This window comes from Hippocampus guttulatus, chromosome 10 (assembly GCF_054856545.1).
Source record: "Hippocampus guttulatus isolate MCC_2025c chromosome 10, RoL_Hgut_1.0, whole genome shotgun sequence".
Lineage (NCBI taxonomy): Eukaryota > Metazoa > Chordata > Actinopteri > Syngnathiformes > Syngnathidae > Hippocampus > Hippocampus guttulatus.
This window is the reverse complement of record NC_141270.1, coordinates 18,980,098-19,006,892: the sequence shown is the minus strand read 5'-3', so window position 1 is coordinate 19,006,892 and position 26,795 is coordinate 18,980,098. Positions and strand designations below refer to the sequence as shown.

Genomic DNA, 26,795 nt, shown 5'->3' with positions numbered 1-26,795 from the left:
GACGTAATGCAGAGGACCGCGGCAGCGCGACTTTGTGTGTATTAGTGATGTGTCGTTCGCGAACGAGCCGTCTCTTTGAAGTGAACGATGGGAGCCGGCTCCTCATTGGGAGCCGGTCCGAATAGGAGCTGACTTTTTTTTTCTCCTGTTTTTTTCCCCCCCTTCGGTTAAAGCCGCACGTGATTGGTTAAGATAGTCTATAAAATGTCTGCATGATGGGGGGCGGGGCTCTTGCTCTCCTCAGTGGAAACGTGGCTGAAGTAAACGTGACAGCTACCTTGTCGAGCCACATGTTGGATGGAGGGAGTGGTTAATAAGTTTAAGCACAAAAAGACATCCATATTATTTGCATTGTAAAAATGATCAACATTCAGAGAGAGCCCGGTGAAGAACACTTCTACTGAGCTGTCAGCTTCCCAGTGACAATGGTAAGTTGCGTACGATTTCATTTTGAGACAGGAGTAATACTTGATAATACTTTGAAGCGATAGTTCATGTCAGTGTAATACTGTTTTTGTTTTGCATTCGCATAATCAATGAATTCAAGCAGGATGGAGACCGTTCAGCCTCCCTCTTTTTCTGCCTGTGACGCTTTTCATTCATCCAGGGGATTTTTGTCCTCACAGGGATTTCAATCGCACCAAGTGGGTTCATTGAATTGTAGTCCACTTGTGATCGATTGAATGCTGTGAGGATTGACCGAGTTAACAAATACAGCCGGTATTGCTGACCTTAGCTCTGTCAAGATATTCATGCATGACAGTGGTTCACCTTTTGGAGTAGTGAATATACTTCTACGACCAGTCCACAGATGTGACTCCTTAGAACTACAGTACGTGGAAAGTATGTTGTATAACTGAATAGCTGGGTATCGATTCAGATTTGATTCACAATGGCCGGATTCAAATCCATTTACAGTTCACGATTCACTCTGTTTGATTTTCGAATCGGTAAAGGATTTCATGCAATATGAATTTTACCTTCAGATGCAAGGCATTCTCTGAAGAAGCAGCGCTGCAAATAGAAACTTCTAGCTCTAAATTGGTGCATTATGAAAAGCATGACTATTGCCGTTAAATAGTGAACCCAATGCATTTGTGTATGTTTTACTGAACATGACCCGGTGAAAACAATAAATAATACATAGTTTGGAAATTAATTCCAACCACAGGGCAGGCTGTGGCAAAACTGTAAATTCATGACATTCACATTCCCGTGACTCTCACAAAGTTTGAGTTCACTGCTGTCTTTGTGTTTTTTTTTTAAACCAAAGCACTTCCAGGACGTCTCCCTACAAGTTTGTTGGCGTTGATTTCAGTCATTACACTATACGCGTGTGCGCGTGTGCGTGTGTGTGTGTGTGTGTGTAAGAGAACGTTGATTGGTCTGTTTAACAGTGTAACAGCCGGGATGGTTAACACCGGTCCCCGAGGGCCACCAGCCTACATTTTTATTTATTTATTTTTTAATGTATCCTCCGACAACAAACACACCTGATTCAAATGATCAGCTCATCACCAAGCTCCGCAGACACCTGATAACAACCCTGATGATATGAATCAGGTATGTAGGAAGAAGGAAACATCTAAAACATGCAGGATAGGTCGCCTCCAGGACTGGAATTGCCCATCCCTCCTGTATCGTAGCTCATCGGAAATAATCTTGTGAGAGATTTAGTTTTCGAAAATACAGTGTTACATCATGTTGAGCACTGTACTGCAGTGTGACTATTCAATACTGACTGTTTCAGTACTCTTTTGAATACTACTTATACCATTCCAGCAATATTTACATGATATTATTGCAATGTATCGTGTTAACTGTGCACTTCAAAGTTTTTAATTGCAAATATTTAAAAAAAATATCCAAATGTCTCTCCTTTTAATTACTGTACTTAGATGACCCCCCCCCCCCCCCCGCACCCCCTTTTTTTTCTTTTTGCATGATTCTACACAACGAGGCTGTCTCTTCCCGCACGTTGACTGTCACCGTACTGAAGGCAGAAAACATTCGCTCAAAAGACTTTGGTTTGTGAGAATATCATTTTCATCTGAACTAAACTGATTCTTTTTGTCATATTTTGTCCTAATGTAATTATTTTTTTATTCATATTTCAGTGTCAGAGTCTGATTGCTATGTCACGCTGATTCTCCCACCTGCAATTGTTTTCAAGACAACTACTGTGGAAAATGACAAAAACCCAGAATGGAACCAAAGCTTCAATTACACACTCCACAATCATTTCCAGGTGAGACCTTTCAAGATAGCACAGACTTTGAAACTTCATGCGGAGCGCAAAACACACATCACAAAATGCAGGGAAGACTTTTCTTGAGAAACATTATTGACTATTTTTATGAAGATGTTATGTTTTACATAATTAGCGTGCTTATTTTTGCTGGAATTACACAGCAAAAATAAATAAACAAATAAATAATTCAACTCGACTTACACAACCTATCCAATATCTCAGCCAAAAGAGAAAGAGTGCCCTATATGCTGAGTCAGTGGTGACTGATCATCGTCGGTTGCATCCCCAAAGCCATCACTTTTCAGAAACCCCCCAAAACACTTCAAAATTGGTCGATAATTGGTAAAAAGAACAGACCTCACAAGAAGGCCTGAGCCCAGATTCGAGCCCTCAACCTATACACTGTTGAGGCAGATGTGCTAACCAGTCAGCTACTGTGACATCCTATTATTATTATTATTATTATGAATACTATTATTAGCCACTGCATCTATGAATGTCTGTGCTAAACCTTGAATTGTTCTCACATTCCAAGCTATAATCTGTTAATATTGTGATATGTTCCCAGACCACTCTCCAGATTGATCTGTATGATGAGGACCCCCTGTTTGATGAATTGATTCAAACAATGGTGATTGATATCAGCACACTGACAGAAGGGAAAACGGAAATCAAGGAATTTGCCATCCAACCTGAGGTATGTATGTGGGGGGTTCGGGAGCGGTGGGTGTTCCGTCGGCAAAAGGGAAGTCCTTTTATTCATCCAAACAGGGCAATGTGCAAAGTGTCTGCTCATCATCGCGGATTTCGGGTGAGACTCAATTCATTAACTTAACCTTTTGAGGGACAGCGATTATGACAGTGGACAATTTATCATGTTATTAGATTACAGGGTGCATGAAAGGGTTAAAGTTCATTTTGAGCCTATTTAATTGTCCTTTTAAAACCTCTACGCATTTCACAATTTATAACTTGCATTCATTTTAACGCCTCGCCTGGAAACATCCCCTTTTGAACCCACCAGAAGGGAGCAGCTAGGTGTGATGGTCCGGGCTGTGGGGGTCATGGACATGAGGAGGCATGGTCCACTTGCGCGCTATTCGTTACAACTACTGTACATCAACATTTAGAGACTATTTCCACAGAAATGCAGGAAAACTCATCTCTATTTTTACCCTCAATATGGTTGTTTTCGAAACATTCAATTTTTCAAGGGACGTTTGGCAACCCTGCTAGAAACACACAATAAATACAAGAGCACAGTGTAAGGTCAAATCAGATACCCTACATGGACCTCAATGTCTTTGAGCTATTGGCTGCTTTTTGCTGGGCCGACACCTTAATGCTAATTGGAGTCGCCGGTGCGCTGATTCTCTGAAAGTGGTAAAAACACACCGTGACAATTTAAACATGATCATTTTTGTGACACCAAATCGCGACCTTTGCTTTCCACAAGATTGTACATACTGTTGACCGTGTTTTTTTATTTTTTATTTTTTATTTATGCTATTTATATTACAATAAATAGCAATATGCACGCACACCACAATGAGCAACAGTCGGAACAGGCCGAAAATGAATGAAAGCTAAAGATACAAACAAACAAATCTTTTTTTTCCCCACGCATTTCCTCCTCCCACCTCTTGCGGTCTACTTGGGACCAGTTCGCTGGCTCCCGGTCGATTTTGATCGACGTATTGGGCACCCCAGCCTTAAAATAAGAGGTAATTCGCTGACTAGCTGTTTGCGCATGAGCGGTGATGCAGTCATCTGATTGGTTGCCCTCTATGTTAATTAAATAACGGATTGATGATAGGCTGACGTAGTACATTCTGTGTAGTTAGCGCCTTGTTTGAATGGCATCGCCACTGCCGAAGCATTTTCGATGTTTGTCGTGTGAAAGCCCGGGAGCCGCATTGAACCAGCCAAAGAGCCGCATGTGGCTCGCGAGCCACGGGTTGGCCACCCCTGATTTACATCACCACGCGTGTGGTCCTTGCCTAATTTTCCTTTGACGGTCTGTGTCTTTAAAGGGTAAACTTTGGATCGCCTTTACGATCAAGGAGAGGTAAGATTTTTGGAGTTGTTTTTTTATTTAACAGTTTAATTGACTATTTCATCTGAAAATGTCACTATGTCTGTTTATCTTTTCTTCAGTGAGAGGAAAGCTGTGAGCACTTTCAAAGGCTTTTCTTTGGGGGTAAGACATTTTGAACTGAAATGAACTTGGTTATAACAGTGATGCATATAGAATTTACATAAACATTTCAGATTGTTTACACAAAAATGCAGCAAACATACACATTCACTGTAAATAAATGAGAATGAGTGGTCCATAGCAGAAAATCATTTAAATTTCATGGTAAACACAGCGGCCCGGTGGTCGCCGGCCTTCCTGTGTGTTCTCCCCGTGCCTGCACAGATTTTCTCCGGGTACTCCGTTTTTCCTCTCGCATTCCAAAAACATGCATGGCAGTTTAATGGGACACTCTAAATCAGGAGTGTCAAACTCATTTCACATTGTGGGCCACAAACAGACTCGGTAGACGTCAAGTGGGCCAGACCATTAAAATTATACCATGCTCTGCTAAAAATAACATGTCTTTCCTTTGTTTTGGTGTAAAGAAGCACAAGAACATTAGGAAAATGTTGAAATTTTTTACAAAACATTTCATGAAGCACCGTAGATTTCCGAAGACAAATGTGCAATTTACTTTTATCATTCACATAAAGGCATTGCAACTGATCCCACTGTTGTACAAAGGCACAAAACTTAAACAAGTAATTGGTATTGAAAAATATAGTAATGCACTTTAAGATCAAACGAGATTTATAAAGAAAGGAATTTGTAAACACATCTGCATATAAAATCTAAATGTAATCCCTGCCCTCACTTTACAAACTAAGGGGAGCACTATTAAATGTGTAAAGAAGAAAGTATTCACATGTCCTTGATAGCGTCTGCTGTTTTGGGTTTGTCTCAGTGACAGACTGAGGCTGCTGTTGCCTTCTTCTATGATTAAAACAATTTTGTCTTCCACTCTGATAGGGATATATGACAGTGATTCTCCACTGGTGAACCCAAGTTCGAGCCCCGGTGCCGTCCTTTGTTCGTAGATTTCTCTATCACATTCTGATCAAAACAGTGTGTCCCCTAGTGCATACTCCATGAATTGCACCTTATTAAAAATATTCATTCTATGTCTTTTATGCATGATCCTGCGGGCCTGATCGAAACTCCTTGGGGTCCGGTTCCGGCCCGCGGGCCGTATGTTTGACACCCCTGCTCTAAATTGTCCCTAGGTGTGAGTGTGAGCGTGAATGGTTGTATATGTGCCCTGCGATTGGCTGGCAACCAGTTCAGGATGTACCCCGCCTACTGCTCGAAGGCAGCTGGGATAGGCTCCAGCACCCCACCCCCCCCCCCCCCACCCCCGCGACTCTCATTAGAATAAGTGGATCAGAAAATGGATGAGTGGATGGATGGATGTTGTTCACTTAGGGCGGCATGATCGATGGCTGGTTAGCATGTCCGCCTCACAGTGCAGCGGTGCAGAGTTCGATTCCGACTCTGGCCTTCCTGTGTGGAGTTTGCACGTTTTCCCCGACCCTGCGTGGGTTTTCTCTGGGTACTCCGGTTTCATCCCACATTCCAAAAACATGCGTGGCAGGTAAATGGGACACTCTAAATTGTCCCTAGATGTGAGTGTGAGCGTGGATGGTTATTCGTCTATGTGTGCCCTGTGATTGGCTGGCAATCAGTTCATGGTGTACCCCGCTTACTGCCCAAAGACAGCTGGGATAGGCTCTGGCACCACCGCAAACCTCGTGAGGATAAGCCGATTAGAAAATGAATGAATGGATGGATGGGTATATACTTGCCACACATAAAGGGGATGTTTTTTCCCTGTTTAAATCACAGTGAATTATTGTGGAAAGAAAAAAATTGTCAACTTGATGAATATAACAAATAATAAATACAGGTAAATTACACCGTATATTTCCGTCAAATGAGTTATTCATTACTTCATGTTGCACCAAAAGCTGTTATGTTACAGTCTATCCAGGTGATTGTTTGCACGAGATAAGTCCATCTAAATGCTGGCTTATGAGGGCTTTTTCCAGCCGGTAATTATTTCTTATTGGCTCCCTCAACAGAAGGAAGGGGTTTCTTACTGGAAATTAAATGTGACTGTACTAAAAGCCAAACTGGGTGATTCCAAAGATTACTGTAAGTACAACTTTCTTTCCATGTATTAAGTACATGTCAAGTCAAACAATGATTCTTGATGGTTCCGCTCCTTGTTCACTGTGTTTCAGTTTCGGAGTCAGACTGTTATGTCAGTCTTTATCTTCCTACGGCAAATGCAAGTGCATTCAACACAAAAACAGTGCAGAATAACAACATTCCGGAATGGAATGAAACGTTTACCTTCAGGGTCCCCTCCCATCTGAAAGTAAGCCCACATGGAGGATGAAAGAAGGAACTCTTTTATCATAAGACGGTGTCCTCAAGTGCAATGTGTTTGTATTACAATTTAAAAGACCATTTTTACCCTACTGGATGGTGATGTCACACATTGATTTCAAAATTGCAGACTGTGCTAAGTAGTTTGATGTTCCTCCAGAATGTTTTAGAGATCAGGCTGCGTGACGAGGACCCCGTTTCAGATGATGACCTCCTGTCAATGACTATGTACGATCTCAGCAACCTCACACTTGGCAAGAAAGAAAGAATAGCATTCAATTTAAATTCTGAGGTAAATGCAATCACGAGTAACACTTTTGGGAGGGGTGGGGGAGGGGGGTATTCCTTGTCAAGAAGTGTTAATACCAAAATCCATCCATCCATTTTCCGAACCGCTTGATCCTCACTAGGGTCGCGGGGGGTGCTGGAGCCTATCCCAGCCGTCTTCGGGCAGTAGGCGGGGGACACCCTGAATCAGTTGCCAGCCAATCGCAGGGCACACAGAGACGAACAACCATATATAATACCAAAATGACTGCAGCAATTTGTGAAATAACCAGGATTGTGAATCAGCATATACGATAGTCTCATCCGTGACTCTGACAGACGAACGTCTGGCCAGTGCGAATTCTAGTGAGGTGACAGAATGAGATCTCTTCATGCATGTTGAGGTTGCAGCATGTGGCAGACGCAATGTTTCAAAAATACAAAAACCCATATAGGTTATGTCATGGGATACTTTTTTGGCACTGAGGGGCCCTCCATCATCTGTCAAAAAAAATTGCTGATGCACGTCGTCATGTGCATGTTATACAAATTTTAAAAGCTGAGTTTCTGGAGATTTGAATGGTGCCTAACATTTTACGATTGTCAAATTTGAACTGGAACTTGGGGAGACCTCAAGCTTTGATCCTGTAGTGTTTTCAAGTCTAATCAACATTCTGAATTCATTTTCAAGGCAGATTTTGTGAAAAGAAATTAGACAAACATAAGATTTGCCTTTTCTTTCCGTTTTCAAACATCTATAGTTCAGTGACAGGAGCACTTTAACAGATTCTGACTGTTGGTGCGGGGGTATTCAAAATGATAACATTTTGAATATTTCATAAAGAGACTGAAACTATGCTGATACTCCAAATGGTTCAAGAACAGCTACAAATTTACTTTGGGTGCACCTTTTTGCAGGCGTTTTTGGCAAAGTTGCCCTCAGCCTAAGGGGCTATGTTTCTTCTGTAGTTTAGGGGATTTCATCAGTGCCTGAAAATTTTATAACTCCCCTTCTTAGAAACTGGGCTTGGTGTAATCTAATCCATTTTGGTTTTGGTTTATGTCTGTTGACTGCAACACTAGTTTACCTGATCAGAGATCTTCTCTCCTCATTGATGCGTTTCTGTGTCATGCTCCTCACCTTGACCGTGTTTCCATGCTTTTTCAGACAACAAACCAAATTTTAATCCAGTTTGAAATGCTCCAAAGGTGACACATTTTGCACTTTTTCATCAAATATTTGCTCTCAAATGTGAGAAGTACATTCTTACCAAGTACCTGGTGTTTGATTTTTTTTTTTTCTTGTTTTTAGCGAGGAGCCCCCAAGTGACTATGTCAGTAATGGCATTCTCCTGGTAAGCCACATCAATTGCACTATTATGCATTCAGTGTATGAACCCTTTCAGGGACTATTACTACAGTGGACAGTTTATCATGTTATCAGGTTACAGGGTGCATAAAAGGGTTCAAATGGATTTACAAGGCAAGTCCAAGTGCCCAGTCAATAAAAACAGATGAAACCAACCACATGAGCAGATGCTCCAATTGCAGTTTTAAGTCCACTACACTGGTCGGCAACAATTAAGCACAAAATGATTTAAAAAAATTAAAAAAAAAAGTCAAAATATTGCACACTGTTGAGTTTGCATGTATTTGCTATAATGTCTAATGTATCTTTCCTTTAGGCTCCCCCGTTCTCTACGTTGGACGTCAACGTCGAAAAGCTTCTAAACAATTATGGTATGGTACTGATTGTTAGCTTTTGCATAGCCAAATAAATCCGAGTGGGGTGTACAATACTGTTTCTGTTCAACAATACCACATGTCGACTTATTACAGTTTACACTTGTCTGGACTCAACTTAACACACTTGTAAGATGCATTTAACATTCCAAGACACTAGAAACTGCTTTGATACAGAATGATTTGGACGAATCAATAATCCACTTTCTGGATATGAACAATGGTGACTACCGGTACTTTTGAAGTGATTGCAAATATAAAATGATTGACATTTGTGCAGTCGACATATATCCATGAGAATTATTCATGAAAATTCAATCAAGGATTTTCTCCCTGTTTTCAATAGATTCCCTGGGTAAAACGATAAAGCTTTGTGGGGCCTGTCCCGAGAATCAGAGTTTAACAGCAAAGGAAGCCACCAAGCTGCGTTTTTTCATTAACAGAGACTTGGCGACCGAACTTGGACTGGCTGTGAGTTTCAGTTGCACAGATAATATAACAAGGGGTTAATTATTACTTCTGTCAAGGAAATGTAAGTAATCGGGATGTATGTTATGTTGGTGTTAGCTCTAGGCCAAGGGTGTCAAACTCATTTTAGTCACGGGCCAATTTTTGATGTTACGTCTTCCCTCGGAAGGCCGTTATGACAGTGAAACCACAAAATTATTCCTTGTACAAAACAAATGAATAGATTACTAATTTTGAAATCAGTCAAGTCGATTAAAAGAGATTGTTCAAGTGAGGGTAAACGGGGTAACAAAATTATTTCAAAATCTCAACGTTATTGATTACACATGACAATTTGACATTTCGGTACAGATTTTAGCAAGTTGACACACGTGATTTGCTTTCGGGGGCCACATAAAATGACCTGGCGGGCCGGATCTGGCCCCTGGGCCTTGAGTTTGACACCTGTGCTCTAAGATGTTTGCTAGTGTCTGTGTGGCTTCTCTTGGAACCTGATGCAAATGGTGGGATTCAACTATATTGCATATTGTTTTTCAGACCTCTGCTGTTGATGCCCCCTCGAGTGTGGCAAGGCTTCAGCCACTACCACCTGAACACACTTGCAAAGTGTCTCTTGTTATTGATCAGGTAACAATTAACCTTTATATCAAAAACCAGGACGATTCAGTCTAAACTATTTCAAAGAGTGTCATTCTTGTGAGTTGAGGGAAATGTTCAATGAAGTGAACAGTAAAAGTAGTAGAGGTAAGTAATCTGAAATATTAGTATTATTATTTAATGATATGATATGGTATTTTTGACTATACAGTGATCCCTCGCTACTTCGCGGTTCGTTTATCGCGGGTTCAGTGCATCGCGGATTTTTTTCAAACATATTTAAAAAAAAAAAAGTTAGGTTTTTTTTTTTTTTTTTTTTTTTTTACATATACATGTTGCTCTATGTGACTCGCTCTTGTTTTGCAGCTTCTCGCGGACCGTTTACGGACTTAAAAAAAATATATATATATAAAACTTTTTTTTTTAACCTGTTTATGTTAATTGGACGCTACTTCGCGGATTATCGTTTATCGCGGGTGGTTTTGGTCCCCATTAACCGTGACAAACGAGGGATTGCTGTACTGTATTTAGCTGAAGCAATGGTTATTACCAAGAAGCATTTCCTGCATTTTGGAAGAAACCACATATCATTTGTTCATTTGTTTTTCAAAACAAAACAGGAGCTCAAAGAACACCGAGCAATGGCTGGTTATCTCAATATTCTTTCCAAATATTAAAATGGAAAAATGGATAACAACTTGTTTTCGGATTTCCGATCTAGCACACAAATGGAAAATGAATAAAACAGATAATGGGCGATTTGGAAGTTTCTTTCAATTTGGATATTTTCGTTTGCTCCAATTTGTGTGACTGGGAAAGAAAACTTGAATCGGAAGCGAGCTTTTCCATGACTTACAGGAACTTAATTTATTGAGACTTGGGCACAACACACTTTGTGACTTTCATGCGTTTGTTTGTTTTTTTGTTGTTTGTTTGTTTTTGTGGGGGTGTTTGTGCCAACATCAGACGTGGCAATGATTCCCAAAAGTATTTCTTAACACAAAAATGCTGACTTTTACAGAAATAGTAAGTTGAAAAACAGTGTCCAGTTATCTTAAATTCACTTAATGTCAGAAAATTGCAATCAAATTTTACCAACTATATGTGGCTGGTTAGTGTGTCTGCCTCATAGTGCAGAGGTGCAGGGTTCAATTCCGGCTCTGGCCTCCCTGTGTGGAGTTTGCATGCTTTCCCCATGCCTGTGTGGGTTTTCTCCGGGTACTCGAGTTTCCTCCCACATTCCAAAAACATGCATGGCAGGCTGATTGAATTCTCTGAATTGTCCCAAAGTGTGATTGTGAGCACAAATGGTTGTTTGTCTGTGTGTGCCCTGCGATTGACTGGCAACCGGTTCCGGGTGTCCCCCCCTACTGCCCGAAGACAGCTGAGATAGGCTCCAGCACCCCCCGTGACCCTTGTGAGGATAAAGTGGATCGGAAAATGAATGAATGGATAGATGGATGTGAGTGTGTGGGGAGAGAGAGAGAGAGAGAGAGAGAGAGAGATGGTTTCTGCATTGAAGCTTCATAAACCAGCTGTAAGCAAATCAAAACCCTAGCTAAATGTTGACATAATAGCGTTAACGCTAGCATTAGCTTCATTGTCAAGCACACTACGTCAGACATAATTTTGTTGTATCAAAAATAAACTTAGGTGATCGGCACAAAACAATTTGTAAAGATTGCCACTTGACTGGTTCGACGACATAACTTATGATTTGACTGAAGTATTTCCCCTCTGCCACAGGACACCGTGGATTTAGATGTAGAGACACATGAGTGGTAAACAGCCTATTTTTTCTTATGTGCTCTAAATCAAAATGTATCAGGTACCTGTGTCTACTACTTTGTCAATTGGTATTTCCCAACTGTTGATTCAAATCTGTTTGTTTTTGTTTCCATGATAATCTGTAGCGTCGATGACCATATTGCAGTCCGTCTGGATTTTGACATTCCACCGCAAGAGAGAGAATTTTTGAAGAAGAGGAAGTTAATTGTGGGGCAGAATATGCAAAAGCTCTTTGGCCTTGACTCTCCACCATCAACAAGCCAGGTGAAGAATTCATCTTGGAAGTTTTTTTTGTTTTTTGGACAAGGTCAATATAAGTCACGCTGGACATGACGTCCGGGTGAGCAATCCAGTCTTGCTGTTGAAGTTTATAATGAGCCAATCTCCAATCAAACACAATTTCAACTCACTTGTCAAGTCGTCACGTACTTCTTCATCGCTGCAGATTGTCAAAGTCCACCGAAAACTGAGAGCCGCATTAAGTCCTCTAAATATTTACAATAGCGTACCAGCATTCGCACTGAAAAGGCAAAGCTGTCCACCACTATGGTCCAAGAAAAATGAAAAGCGACAATTATTATATGGTGTATTATGTATGAGTTCAATTGATGGAAAGGGCAATGATTGCAGTATTCTGCCACATGTGTATACAATATATATATCTATATATATGTGTGTGTGTGTGTAGAGAGAGAGAGAACATATTTCTCAGTTATTACTCATGGGGCAAATGCATTCTAAATAGGAATGAATCATCGTCGAACACATTTTGTTTGATTTTACAGTTCCCACTGTATAAATGAAACCTGTATCCTTTATTTAGGTGCCAACTATAGCAGTGGTGGGTTCGGGGGGAGGATCCAGAGCAATGACAAGCCTGTTGGGCAGTCTAAAGAGCCTCAAGGAAATACAAGTCCTCGATATTGTATCTTATATCACAGGAGTGTCTGGATCTACTTGGTGAGTTAAATGGTTCAGTCGTTCAAATGGAACTTTGTTGTCATCTTAAAATGTGCTTCCAAAAAAAAAAAATCTCTCTTTGTCATCCATCCATCCATTTTGGAATAAGCTGATCCTCACTAGGGTCACAGGGCACGCTGGAGCCGATCCCAGCTGTCTTCAGGCAGTAGGCGGACTAGATCCTGAACTGGTTGCCAACCAATCACAGAATCTCTCTTTATATTTTGAAAGTGGATACGTCACTAAATATGGGTGACCGTATCACAAAATGCTGTTACACTCTATATGCCACTTTCCAAGCTCCTTCACGCTAATGCCTTCCTCATACAATGATGAGAGACGATAAAACGAATGACATGCCGGCTCAGACGTCGCCCGGACAAACAAGGTCTGCGTCAGGTGCTGGGGAACCAGAGCACCTTGATGAAAAATGGGCTACTGAAACAAAGCGGAGATGGGCGAGATGCGACAACATGGCTCTGTTGGAATGCTACTACTCAAGCAACCCTAGTCAGAGGGGTTACATGCAGAGAATGTGGGCTAAATGGTTACTTCGAAACCCACAGTTACGGTTGACCACGAAACAACTAGTAGCTCAGTGTTCCAACATCCACAAACGGCAACTGCTGTCACAACTCAGCTCGGGTCCTCTACCAGAGGCCAGGAAGCTTGAGGGTTCTGCGCAGTATCCTTGCTGTTCCCAGCACTGTACATTTCTGGACTGAGATGTCTGATGTTGTTCCCGGGATGTGTTGCAACCACTCATCTAGTTTGGGGGTCACTGCCCCGAGTGCTCCGACCACCACAGGCACGACGGTCACCTTTACCTTCCAGGCTCTCTCCAGCTCCTCTCTGAGCCCTTGGTATTTCTCAAGTTTCTTGTGTTCCTTCTTTCTGATGTTTCCATCACTTGGGACCGCTACATCCACTACAACGGCTTTCCTCTGCCCTTTATCTATGATCACGATATCTGGTTGGTTCGCCATTACCATCTTGTCAGTCTGGATCTGGAAGTGCCACAGGATCTTCGCTCTGTTATTCTCCACCACCTTCGGAGGTGTTTCCCATTTTGCCCTTGGGGTTTCCAGTCCATACTCCGCACAGATGTTTCGGTAGACTATGCCAGCCACCTGGTTATGGCGTTCCATGTAGGCTTTCCCTGCCAGCATCTTACACCCTGCAGTTATGTGTTGGATCGTCTCAGGTGCCTCTTTGCACAACCTACACCTTGGGTCTTGTCTGGTGTGGTATATCTGGGCCTCAATGGCTCTGGTGCTCAGGGCCTGCTCCTGAGCAGCCAGGATGAGTGCCTCTGTGCTGTCCTTCAGGCCAGCCCTCTCTAGCCACTGATAGGACTTCTTGAGATCGGCCACTTCAGTTATGGTCCGGTGGTACATCTCGTGTAGGGGCTTGTCCTCTCATGATGGTCCCTCTTCCAACGCCTCATCCTCTGTTCCCCATTGTCTGAGACATTCTCTGAGTACGTCATCCGTTGGAGCCTTCTCCTTGATGTATTCATGGAGCTTGGATGTTTCATCCTGGACAGTGGCTCTCACACTCACTAGTCCCCGGCCTCCTTCCTTTCGGCTTGCGTACAGTCTCAGGGTGCTGGATTTGGGATGGAACCCTCCATGCATGGTTAGGAGCTTTCGGGTCTTAACGTCCGTGGTCAGAATCTCTTCCTTTGGCCACCTTATTATTCCTGCAGGGTATCTGATCACTGGCAGGGCATAGCTGTTTATTGCCCGGGTCTTATTCTTGCCATTGAGCTGGCTTCTTAGGACTTGCCTCACTCGATGGAGGTATTTGGCCGGAGCCGCTTTCCTTGTTGCCAGTTCGAGGTTGCCATTGGCTTGTGGTATACCGAGGTACTTGTAGCTGTCCTCGATGTCTGCTATTGTTCCTGCAGGGAGTGAGACCCCATCATTGCGGACTACCTTTCCTTTCTTAGTCACCATCCGACTACATTTCTCAAGCCCGAATGACATCCCGATGTCGCTGCTGTAGATCCTGGTTGTGTGGATCAGGGAGTCTATGTCCCTTTCGCTCTTAGCATACAGCTTTATGTCATCCATGTAGAGGAGGTGACTGATTGTAGCTCCATTTCTGAGGCGGTATCCATAGCCTGTCTTGGTGATTACTTGGCTTAGGGGGTTCAGTCCTATGCAGAACAGCAGTGGGGAGAGTGCATCACCTTGGTATATGCCACATTTGATGGACACTTGGGTAAGTGGCTTGCCATTGGCTTCAAGTGTGGTTTTCCACATCCTCATCGAGTTCGCAACGAAGGCTCTTAGGGTCCTGTTCACCTTTACAACTCCAAGCATTCAGTGATCTATGTATGTGGCATCGAGTCATAGGCTTTCTTGTAATCAATCCAGGCTGTGCACAGGTTGGTACGTCGGGACCTGCAGTCTTGTGCGACTGTTCTGTCAACCAGGAGCTGATGTTTGGCTCCTCTGGTATCTCTACCAATGCCCTTCTGTGCTTCGCTCATGTATTGATCCATGTGTCCACTTATCTTAGCCGCAATGATGCCTGACATGAGCTTCCATGTTGTGGAGAGACAGGTTATTGGCCGATAGTTGGATGGGACTGCACCCTTTGAGGGATCCTTCATGATCAGGATCGTTCGCCCTTCGGTTAGCCATCCTGGGTGAGTCCCATCCCTCAGCAGCTGGTTCATTTGTGCTGCTAGGCGCTCATGGAGTGCTGTGAGTTTCTTTAGCCAGTAGGTGTGGACCATGTCCGGGCCTGGTGCTGTCCAATTCTTCATATCTGAGACTCTTTCTTGTATGTCTGCCACTGTTATGGTAACTGGCTTCTGTTCAGGGAGGTTGCTGTGCTCCTCTCTCAGGGTCACCAGCCATTGTGCACTGCTGTTATGTGCAACCTCCTTCTCCCATATGCCTTTCCAGTACCTTTCAGTTTCCAGTCTTGGTGGGTCAGCTCTGTTGTTAGGACCCTGCCACTGAGCGTACACTTTTGCAGGTTGTGTTACGAACAGCCTGTTTATTCGTCTGGCCTCATTCTCTTTCGTGTACCGCTTTAGGCGGCTGGACAAGGCTTGGAGCCTTTGTTTGGCAGTTTCGAGTGCTTCAGGTATGGTCATCTGGATGTACCTCTCGGGTATCGGCCTTTTCGTCACACCTCTCTGGGCCTCCGTCAATTGACTCACATCTTTCCGAGCCGCCTTGATCTTAGCCTCCAGCCGTCTTCTCCATGGTGGGTAACGTATCTCATGGCTTCCATGGTTGCTCTTATAGCCAAGCATCTCAAGGATCACTGATGCTGAAGCGTATATCAGCTCATTGGTTTCCGTGATCGTTACGGTAGGGATCGCCCTCAGTGCTGCATTCACACTTTCCATGAGACTTTCAGGTGGTACTTCACATAGCCGTTGTAATCGGTTTCTAGGTTGCCCAGCTTTCATTCTCGCCATGATCTTAGCTTTCAGGTCAGTTGCTGCCTCGCTCAGCATTTCATTCATTGGGGCTGGCCTCCCAATCTCATCATCTGCATTCATTGGGGCTTGCCTCCCAATCTCTGGTATGACCTCCTCCTCTAATCTGGCAGCCTGGGGCCCTTCACCATGGAACCTGCGTTGTACCTCATCAATCTCAAGTTGTGACAGCAGTTGCCGTTTGTGGATGTTGGAACACTGAGCTACTAGTTGTTTCGTGGTCAACCGTGACTGTGGGTTTCGAAGTAATATATATATATATAATATATATATACGGGCGGCCCGGTAGTCCAGTGGTTAGCACGTCGGCTTCACAGTGCAGAGGTACCGGGTTCAATTCCAGCTCCGGCCTCCCTGTGTGGAGTTTGCATGTTCTCCCCGGGCCTGCGTGGGTTTTCTCCGGGTGCTCCGGTTTCCTCCCACATTCCAAAAACATGCATGGCAGGCTGATTGGACGCTCTAAATTGTCCCTAGGTGTGAGTGTGGGCGTGAATGCTTGATCGTCTCTGTGTGCCCTGCGATTGGCTAGCAACTGATTCAGGGTGTCCCCCGCCTAGTGCCCGAAGACGGCTGGGATAGCCTCCAGCACCCCCCGCGACCCGAGTGAGGATCAAGCGGTTTGGAAAATGGATGGATGGATATATATATATATATATATATATATATAAAAGCATGCAGGTAAAAATACACCAGATCAGTGGCGGATGCTGGTCTGTCAAAGAGGGGAAGCTCAATTTTGGCCGACATCATAAAATGTGTCCGTTTATTTGTACGTGAATTCTACTCTCCATTCCTTTTCAAGAAAATGATCTGTGACCCTGTCATACCAACTTTTCCATGGACTTAAGTAGTGTCCTCCAACTACAGGAACTACAATAAAACCCACCGGAAATAAAAGATTAATTTGTCACTATTTGTTTACAACAAAGATAGTCGCTAAAATGATTAGGAGAAGTCTCCAGCTCAACTCAGAACAGAATGCGAATTGAAAAATTGCTAACACGGATGCCTCCACTAAAAGGTCGGTGATTGGCTCATTTCGATGTCAATCAAAGTGGCACACAGGCTCAGACAGATCATCCAATCTGATGCAGAAAAGCCTGGCGTCCGGTACCCTCCCACTGCCATCCAGTCCCAGAGACGCCGAGCGTCCGTGGGCGGGACAAAAACCAGCTTGTATCCAATGACTCGTCTCCGTTCAATGCATTGGGACAACCTACCCTGAACTCTCAAGACGCTCGGCGTCCGGGCAGTATAAGCTCTGCGGACGCTCAGCGTCCACCGTTTGAAGCACAGCGAAGCTGCGGGAATGAATGAGAAGGGAGTTGCGTCGTAACCAGTAAGAAGAAGCTGATTCGGAACAAAAGTTGAGCACGTTGTGCGCATATTTAGTCAATGACATGTACACACAATGAAATTTACATTCATATGTTTGATCACGTATTCTTTGACATTTTAGGGGAAGCCGAGCTTCCCTTGCAGTCCGAGAGCAATCGCCACTGCACCAGATAATAATGAATAAATGGCAATTAAATCAAAGCTAAGAATATCAAACAAAGAAATACTTGTGAAAAACTGAATAATATAGGTGGTGCCTGAGCCTGCGCTTAAAAACAAGCGTGGTATTTTTGTGAACGTAATACACCCCAACATTGATTTTTTTTTTTTTTGACAGAATTCTCAGGCTAAGATTTATGATTGATCTATGCATTCTCATTTTGAACTTTTAACACTATTGGCATTTTCATTGTGAATAGGACTATGAGTGCCTTGTTCAGAGATGCAAACTGGTCACAGGACGGCATCGATCGTGTCATCGCTGAAATAAGAAAAGAGATCTGTAAGGATGTCCTGAGTATCTTTACTCTGGAAAAAATGGAATACTATAGGCGCGAAATGGAAGAAAAAATGAAGGAAGGACATATTTTATCCCATACTGATTTGGCAGGCCTGCTGTATGAACAAACTGTTTTTGGCGAGGTGAGTAATTGCTGACTAAATCATCTTTTTTTTACATTGCAAAAGAATATTCTGAATATTGTTCAACACTTGCAGAAAGTGGTCAATACGCTCTCTGAGCAACGGAAGACGGTAAATGAAGGCCAAAACCCTTTGCCCATATACACTGCTGTCAATATGAAGGAGAGGATGGGCTGTGAATCAGAAGCTGGTAAATATCATTGGAGGGGTTGATCATTCTGGCGCTCTGCCAGCTGTTGTATATTTGCTTATAGTAGTGCAATAGGTTTTGTTGACGCTAAATAATAACGCATGAACAGTTGATATGTTGGCAACATAAATTCACCTCAACATAAGGAGCATTTAAGTTATTTTCCGGAATATCCCTTTTCTCTTTATTACCAATGACCAGAGTGGTGCGAGTTCACCCCCTATGAGGTTGGCTTTCAAAAGTATGGTGCTTTCGTGCGTGCTGAAGACTATGGCAGTCAGTTCTTCCTTGGTCATCTCATCAGAAAACTCCCAGAAATCCGCATCTCTTATCTGATTGGTATGAACGTGGCTGCTCGCATTCTCACTCATCCAGGTCACTTTATTCTGAATCGATCGCAATTGGACTGTTCTGGTTGTCTGCGAAGCCCTTTTACTTTTGTCAGGGTTCTTCAATTCATGCACAAGGCGAGTTAGGACAGCACTAATTTGGTTGTTGGTGTGGCATGTTTTAGAACATATGTTGACAAAGCCATCCTCCATGAAATGTGCCCAAACATCTTCTGGTGCTTAGGACTTTCTCCCCAAATACATTTCATTCATTCATTAACTTCTATGAGGTCGGCGTTTGTTGCACTGTTTGAGCTTTGTACATGATGCAGGCACGTTGCCGCCGGACATCAATTTTTCCGGGGATGAATGGGCGCGTAGCAACCAGGTAGTCGGAAGGTATTTGAACAATGAGCATCGAATGTACTGCATCGTCACATCGACAAAAAAATTCAAATCAACTTGTTTTGCAAGCCTTTCTTTTGCCTTTCAAAGGCTTACTCATCGTACATGCAAACTTTAAACCGCGTAAATGTCAAATTTGAACAATGTCACACGTATATATTTGCATGTTTATATCGTTTGAACAACGCTATGCATAAAACAGTGGGGGAAAAAAATATTTTGATGCCATGCGACCTTTAAGGTTGAAAGACCATCTTTACACAAAGGAGGAGGCTAACAACAACACCGCCACACACACATACACCGCCGTCCTGTTGTCCCTTCCAAAGAGACTCGGTAATAATTCATCCTCAGACAACCAGAACTTGCGACTGATTCAAGACAATTATGAAGAGACGGTTCCAGACACTGTACATGTTTATATGTTGTTTGTTTGTTTGTTTGTTTGTTTTTTATCTTAATCAGGAATATGGAGCAGTTTCTTTGCAGTCCCCATGTCTCAATTAATGTCCCTCACCAGTGATGAGACCGTAAGCGGACCAGATATGGACAACAAAGGTAAAGCGAATGGACTAAATAGAGGACTTGGAATATTTTTTTTTTGTATTTAAATTGCTTTTAGTCATCCATTCATTTTAGTCATACAAAGGTCATCTACTTGTCCAACATATTAGGATATTAGCAGAATGTACTGTATCTCATTACAATTACAGATGCCAGAAATGAAATTTACATCAAGTCTTTTAATCTGTGCCATTGTTGTCCATCCATCCATTTTCTGAACCGCTTTATCCCCACGACTGTTGTGGGTGTGCCGGGGTATATTGGAGCATATGCCATCTGTCTTTGGGCAGTAGGTGGGCCTGAACTGGTTGCCAGTCAATCGCAGGGCGCGCATAGACGAACGACCATCCACGCTCACAAACACACATAGGGACAACTGAGAGTGTCCACTTAACCTAGCATGCATGATTTGGTGGGAGGAAACCGGAGTCCCCGGAGAAAACCTACGCAGTCACGGGGAGAACATGCAAACTCCACACAGGAAGGCCGCGGCCTCAAATCGAACTCCGCACCTCTGCACTGTGTGGCAGACGTGATAACCAGTGGACCATTGTGCCTCGCCATTATTATGAATACTCAAATTATTCCATGTCAAGATGCAAGACAGGATGTATATGTACAGTATGTGATAAAAGTTTTACAGGCAGCCAGGAATTGAAAGAAGACTCACAAAAAACAATTACCATATTTTCTGCACTTTGAGGCGCACCTAAAAGCATTCAATTTTCTCAAAAGTGCGCCCTATAATCTGATGCACCCTATATATGATGTCACAGTCTCTTTATACTGTATTCCCCATTGGGTTGTTTCCCTGTTAGTGTGTTCCTTTGCCAACTAGTGTTGATTATCAGCAGGAACCAATTGTAACCTAAAAGGGTTTTGCCTGACACAAATTTACATGTGCATACGCCAACACACACTCAAACAAACAAACTACTTTGTGAGCTCTGCGCAGCCATTATGAAACAAAGATAATACCAAAAGCATAGTTAACTGACTAAACAAAGGAGATTTCGAAGGAGATTTAGCCCCTTGTGTTTATGAGCCTTTTTGTTGAATCCATTGTCTTCATAACTTTTGCTTTCATTTATTGTTTTGCAATGCCATTTGTATTTATATGTTTCATGTCCGTGTTTGGGACCAGTTCTCATTGCTACAACTGCAGCAGTTGTGAAGGCTCTATATCAGTGTTTTTCAAAGTTTTTTGAGCCAAGGCGCACTTCTTTCATTGAAAAAAATCTCGCGGCACATCACTAGCTGAAAATGTGAAAAAAAAAAGAAGCTTATTTAACAATTAACGTGTTACATTGTTACTATAACCGTTTTTTAACATTGAATAATTATGTTATAAAAGCTTGAATTTAAATCAAATAAGCACAAAGAAAAAAAAGTATTTTATAATCTTGCATATTTGTTTCACCGTAGTCCTGCATTAATGCGTCGCAAATTCACTTGTCTCTTGTCTAAACGCAAGGCACTTGGCTAGCTGTTGGTGCTCCCTAGCGGTATGAAAGTGTACTACACAATTACTTTGCCGGGCGATAGACCGCACAGGCATACAAATTGGATATTTTCCCGTGGCGCACCCGACAATGTCCGGTGTACCGCGGCACAGGGTTTGAAAAACACTGCTCTATATAAATAAAGCTGTACTGTATTGTATTGTATTTCCTGTACCGTAGCACCATCTAGTGGATGCACAGCCACGATTGTATGCACCTTATAACGCAGTGCGCCCTGTATATGAAAACAGTTTTAAAATAGGCCACTCATTGAAGGTGCACCTTATAATCTGAAGTGCCTTATAGTGCAGAATATACAGTATTCAGTCATGCAAGTAAACAAGTTGTCACCCAAGTATGTTGGAAATGGGAGAGGGAGTTTATCGTCATTCGGGTTTATCATCATCCAACTCTAAAAGGAAATAACCCAAGTTCAATTTAATGTCAACTTCTTATACCCACTGTAGTTTTATGGATGCCTGTTGTTGTTGTTGATTTTTTTTGATTCCTCAAATTTGTTGAATACAAAATTCAACTATCATCAAAGGAATTGCTGCTTCTATATCAATGATCCATGGTCTATTCACAAGCCGATGTTTTTTCCCTTTTCGCAGAGCCTGAAAATGAGCCGTTGACTCTTGATACACAACATATGGAGCCATCCTCAGTCGTCTCCAGAATCATCAGTGACGTCTTAATGAATCGCCCATTTAGTTCTAAAGAATACAACTTCATGCGTGGTCTCTTACTGCACTCAAGCTACAATACACATAGCAACTTCACAGCCTGGAAAGGTACACACGTAAATGTTTTTTTTTTTTTTTTTTTTTTACAGCTTAAAGCTTATTTACAATGCATGATGAGGAAATGGACATGAATGAAAATAAATTCATCTGTTTTATTGTTTTTAGTTCTTAATAACAATGTTAGATCTAAGATATCCTTTTTTTGTCCCACTGTTACATCTAATCTGTATTGGGTCGCACAATGGATATGATGGTTGAGCTTCTTTTTTCTATGACATGAGCCCCATTTATTCTCTTTCCAGAATCACACCCTGACGCTTTTCCAAACCTACTGACACCCAGCGATTCGTTTCTGCAGCTCATTGATTCTGGTCATTGCATCAACATCGGCTGTGCGCCCGTCCTACGTCCTGAGAGAGAAGTGGACGTTTTCATTTGTTTTGATAATTCTTGGACCCCAAGCGACATCTTCAAGGTAAAAGTGAACCTCTTTCAAGGCAATGCAAGACAACGTTATTTATATAGCACAGATCATCCACAGCGCAACTCAATGTGCTTCACAGTTAAAAGCATCAACAAACACTGAAGACATTCGCAGAACAGAAAGAACAAAAGTAGCTTGTTAAAATGACTAAATTTGGGGGAAAAAATGAAAGAAATCAAAAGTAGCTTTCTGAGATTACTAAAAGACCATTGAGTGAATTTGATTTTAAAAATGCTAAAAAGATGGGGAAAAAAAGCATTTTAAATCTAGATTAAAATGCATTTGCACTCTGGGATGATTTCACCTCCAATGGAGATTTTGTTTTCATTTTGCATGCAGCATAACAGTTGAATGCCACTTCACCATGTTTGATTTAAAACCTGGGCTCCACTAATTGTCCTCAGCCGGCAGACCTCAAATTCCCACTGGGTTTATATTAAAGAAGCATTTCCTTAATGTATTCAGGGCCCAAAGCAGTGGTTTTGGACCAATACCAGAATTTTAAAATCTGCTCTACAGCTGACTGGGAGCTAATGTAAAGTCGTAGTGATGGGTCCAGCAACACCGATGCGTCGAGCTCACAGAGCAATCCACGTGTCGTTGCGTGTGCTGCTTCGTGACGATCATGTGACCAACACATAAACTGCATCGACACAGTCCAGGCTGCGTCGACTCAGTCCACGGGGCGTCGACGCAGCAAAAGCCCACCACACAGTGTTGTCTGACTTCGAGCGTCGTGTCGGCTAGGCTAGTTTAGCTGTTGTCGTAGTTCAAAAGCTTCTTTAATATGTGATGTGGGTTGCGTCGGCTCCCTGAGTACGTCCTCGCGCGCACAGCACAGAGCAGTGGACTATCGACTGCTGAGGCGCGCTTCATTCGAGTGACGTTGCTACAGTACGTGCATATTATAGAGCAGCTTCTGGACAAACGCAAATTGTCCGCCGTGTAGAGCAATTTTGATCTCCTTTTGGAAATCCACAGCATGCAAGAAACGCAACAAACTGAAATTTAAAACACTGGAGAATCTTATTTTTCTAAATAAAAATTTGTGAAGACAAAGCCCACAAGCATCCTCATTCACATGATTTTCACATTATTGAAACACATTGCATGATACAACATGAATGCATGGATGTGAATGATATTGTATACACTTCATCATCAAATCAGTCAGTTCAGTCTGTCAAGTGGGTTGACTGCAGGGATTTTGAAGGTCCAGCAGGTGGCAGTGGTCAGCGACACAGTATCAGCACAGTATCAACACAGTGTGTCAGTGTGTCGGCACGCCTCATGAGGCCTCGTGGACCCGTCATTAGCAGGCAGGAAGGAGGAGCAAGGTGAACTTGACAAATTGTATTAAACACTGAGAAAACCAAATCCAAACAAACAAAGTCATGGAAACAAAAATAATCCAAAGTAACAAAAACCATGGCTGAAGCAAAAAACATGACAGAAACAAACAATGACCCGACACCCAATGGTCGTGCCAGGAGTCCTTTTAAAACAGACAACTGATGACACAATGACCAACAGGTGTGCAGCTGCAGGCGGAGCCCTACAGCGCCACCTGTTGGTCACAAACAGAATCATGACAGATCTCTTCTCAAGTAATTACAATGTTCCACTCGTATCATCATTCATTCCTTTTTTGTTCACAGGAACTGAAGTTGACAGTGTCTTACTGTCAAGACCACGACATGCCCTTCCCTCGTATCGATTTTACCACCCTGGAAGAACAACCTCAGAGAGAGGTTTACATTCTTGAAGATATGGAGAATCCTAAGGCACCAGTTGTGATTTACTTCCCACTTGTCAATGATTCATTCAGACATTTCAAAGAACCAGGTGGGTTCATTTAAAGGGCTGGACCCCAGCTGCATCCGCACAAATGAATGAATGTATGCTACAGTATTTAATTAACGCATGGGCAAACTACTAACGTGACAAGAGTGTAAATAGCAGTGTGAAAATAAAATAATAAAATTGACATCTGACTGAAAAATACGGTACAGAAATCAAAGCTTAATCCACTAAAGTGATGGAATGGGGATCATGCTCCAAAATTCCAAAAAAATGGTCAAATAAAATCACAGGCTGTAGCAACTTCACAACTCATGATATCTGAAATGGATGAAGGCATCAATAAGCTCCTGCATAGACTGTGCCATTCTTTGGTGGCAATGGGTGCTCTTTTAGAAAATGTTCCAGTGAGGTTTGATTGGATTCAGGTCTTTCGAAAGGCTAACCAGGGTGTCTAGTCACCATTGCGTTCATCATCGACTGACACACTCAAACCAAATGAGGCTTGGTATGGTCATGCACCAAAAAGAACAGGGCATAGCCTGACAATGGGTCTGAGGTTCTTGTCCCAACTGAATATATGTACCGGCATTAAGTATTCAGGATACAAAAAAAGTAACTATTCCATTCCAGTTTCAGATTACAATTCATTCCAGGTACATTTATTGAAAATGTGGATTATGCTGCAGGATTACAGTTTTAATGTAATCCACCCAACATCCGTAATAGTGATTCTCCTCCACATTCAAATCCCATTTCAAAACCCACTTAACCCATTTAAATTCATCTCTTCTTTTGTTTATAATTTTATCTGTGGTTTTATTGTTTTTGTTCTTGATTGTAAAGTGTCCTTGAGTGTTGTGAAAAGCGCTTATAAATAAAATGTATTATTATTAATAATAATGTGGGGTGAGAGACGGCGCATTCGAGTCGACGCCCGCTCTCAAACTTGCTGGCCAAACAAGCATTGACAGAGTTAAGTGGATACCTGGTCATAATAAAGCCTAATGGAATGTCGTTGGTTATCACACGTAAGATTTTTGTTGGCCAACAAGAATATGAGACCGGGTCACCAACTGGATATGTGTTGGTGTTAGCGCACTCAGTTTCAAAACGGTGTGGGTGTGTTTGTGTGTGTATGCGAGTTGAGGGGGTTGCAACGAACTCCTCTTTTTTATCTTTCACTAGTTGGGACAAACACTGGTCATGTGCAAAGCTCTGAAAAACTTTATGAAGCTAGCAAATCTAAACTCCCTCACGAGGCGAAAATTTCTCTATCCATCCATCCCTCCATCCGTCCCGCTAGCATGGTGCACAGGTAGCTTGCATGTCGATCTCGTTCCTCACAATTTCTGTGCTTTGGTTTTGGAATTGCAGGTGCTCAGGCTTCCTCCTGCGTTCCAAAACCATGCATATTAAACACCCATAAGGCAGAACAGACGAGACAAATACTGTATATTAAAAAAACTGATTTTTCCTGATGTTTGAAAGTTTTAACATATTTGGTATCGGAGTAGTCCAAAAGTAATTCAAAGTAAACAAGTTACATTAATATAATGGAACTTTTATTCCATTACTTGCCAGTTTTTTTTTTAGATTTTTTTTTTGTTTGTTTTTTAACAGCAACGAGTAACTATCTCGGAATGCATTTTAACGCTATCAGGGACAGAGGTTACTACAGTGGACAGCTTACCATGTTATCGGGTTACAGGTAAAAGGGTTAAAGTAACCCTCCCAACCCTGATCACAGCAATCGCAGTTCCACTTTCTTGCCAAATGGAGGTTTGCGCATTGATCCGCGTGTATCAACAGATATATTTCATATTTTATACCAGAAAGGCACAAACAATGATCGTCCTCATTTTAACTTTGTAGGTGTGAAACGCGAGACTGCAGAAGAAATAAAAGCTGGAGAGGTGGATGTGAAGAGCAGCAACTCCCCTTTCAAGACTGAAGAACTTGTCTACTCAGCGGAAAATTTTGACAGTCTCGTGAACTTAACTGCCTATAATGTGGCCAACAACAAGGAAATCATCATTGAAACCTTGCGTAAGGTCTTGAAATCTAAAATGGATATTAAGATATAAGTCAGACAGTGTGAACAGTTGAGCTTTATTCATTTAACCTTGAGTGATTAAAATCAGTAGAGTAGACGATATTTAAAGGAGATTAAAAATAATATACACTGCATTGTACCACATTGAGATTCACAACTAGCCTAAAATATACACCAATTTTTTTGTCCCGCATATCTTGTTCAGGCTCATGTGGAACTGAAGCCTCTCCCAGGTGACTTTGAGCAAAAGGTGGGAAACATACACCCTGAGACTGCTCACCAGTTAATCACAAGACACCAATAGAGACAGAAAGCAGTTTGCATTCACATCATCACCGTGGGCACCAAACTCACGCTGCCAGCACTAAAGTCTTGGGATTGTCCACCATTCATTTTTTTTCTAAAACAATTTCCATCAACATATTTTTTAGCCTCACAGTCGAGAACTTTTTGGGTTGAAGGATCCCTTGAAGGGAACCCAGAGAACCACAAAATAATGCGGCAATTGAACATGCATTTCCCTAAGTGTCACTTAAAATTGAAAAGTTAAGTATTTTGAGGAAAAAGGAAAAAAAAGAACACTTCATTTTTAATTGTGATTCTATGATTTGTTTTTCCAGACAAATCATTCAGTCAATAAATAAATTCACTCGCAGAAGCAGAGGGATGTGCTTTGTTTAGTCACTTGTTTGTATCATCATGTAATCAAATAAAGGTGTGTGCACTGGCTTCAA

The 26,795-nt window shown here is 42.2% G+C and overlaps 1 protein-coding gene across 1 annotated transcript; it reads left to right on the top strand.

The window, feature by feature from the left end:
* The first annotated feature begins 251 nt into the window (after positions 1–251).
* On the top strand, positions 252–26,795 carry LOC147199521 (cytosolic phospholipase A2 beta-like). The gene is made up of 25 exons (XM_086122637.1): positions 252–428; positions 1,961–2,027; positions 2,118–2,248; positions 2,820–2,948; positions 4,285–4,319; positions 4,409–4,451; positions 6,410–6,482; positions 6,572–6,708; positions 6,880–7,011; positions 8,155–8,195; positions 8,299–8,341; positions 8,672–8,726; positions 9,076–9,200; positions 9,735–9,824; positions 11,541–11,575; positions 11,708–11,846; positions 12,406–12,542; positions 17,763–17,985; positions 18,061–18,175; positions 18,377–18,514; positions 19,375–19,467; positions 21,590–21,769; positions 22,024–22,196; positions 23,864–24,050; positions 25,881–26,795. The coding sequence occupies exons 1-25, from the start codon at positions 426–428 to the stop codon at positions 26,090–26,092; spliced, it is 2,736 nt and encodes a 911-aa protein (XP_085978763.1). The 5' UTR covers positions 252–425; the 3' UTR covers positions 26,093–26,795.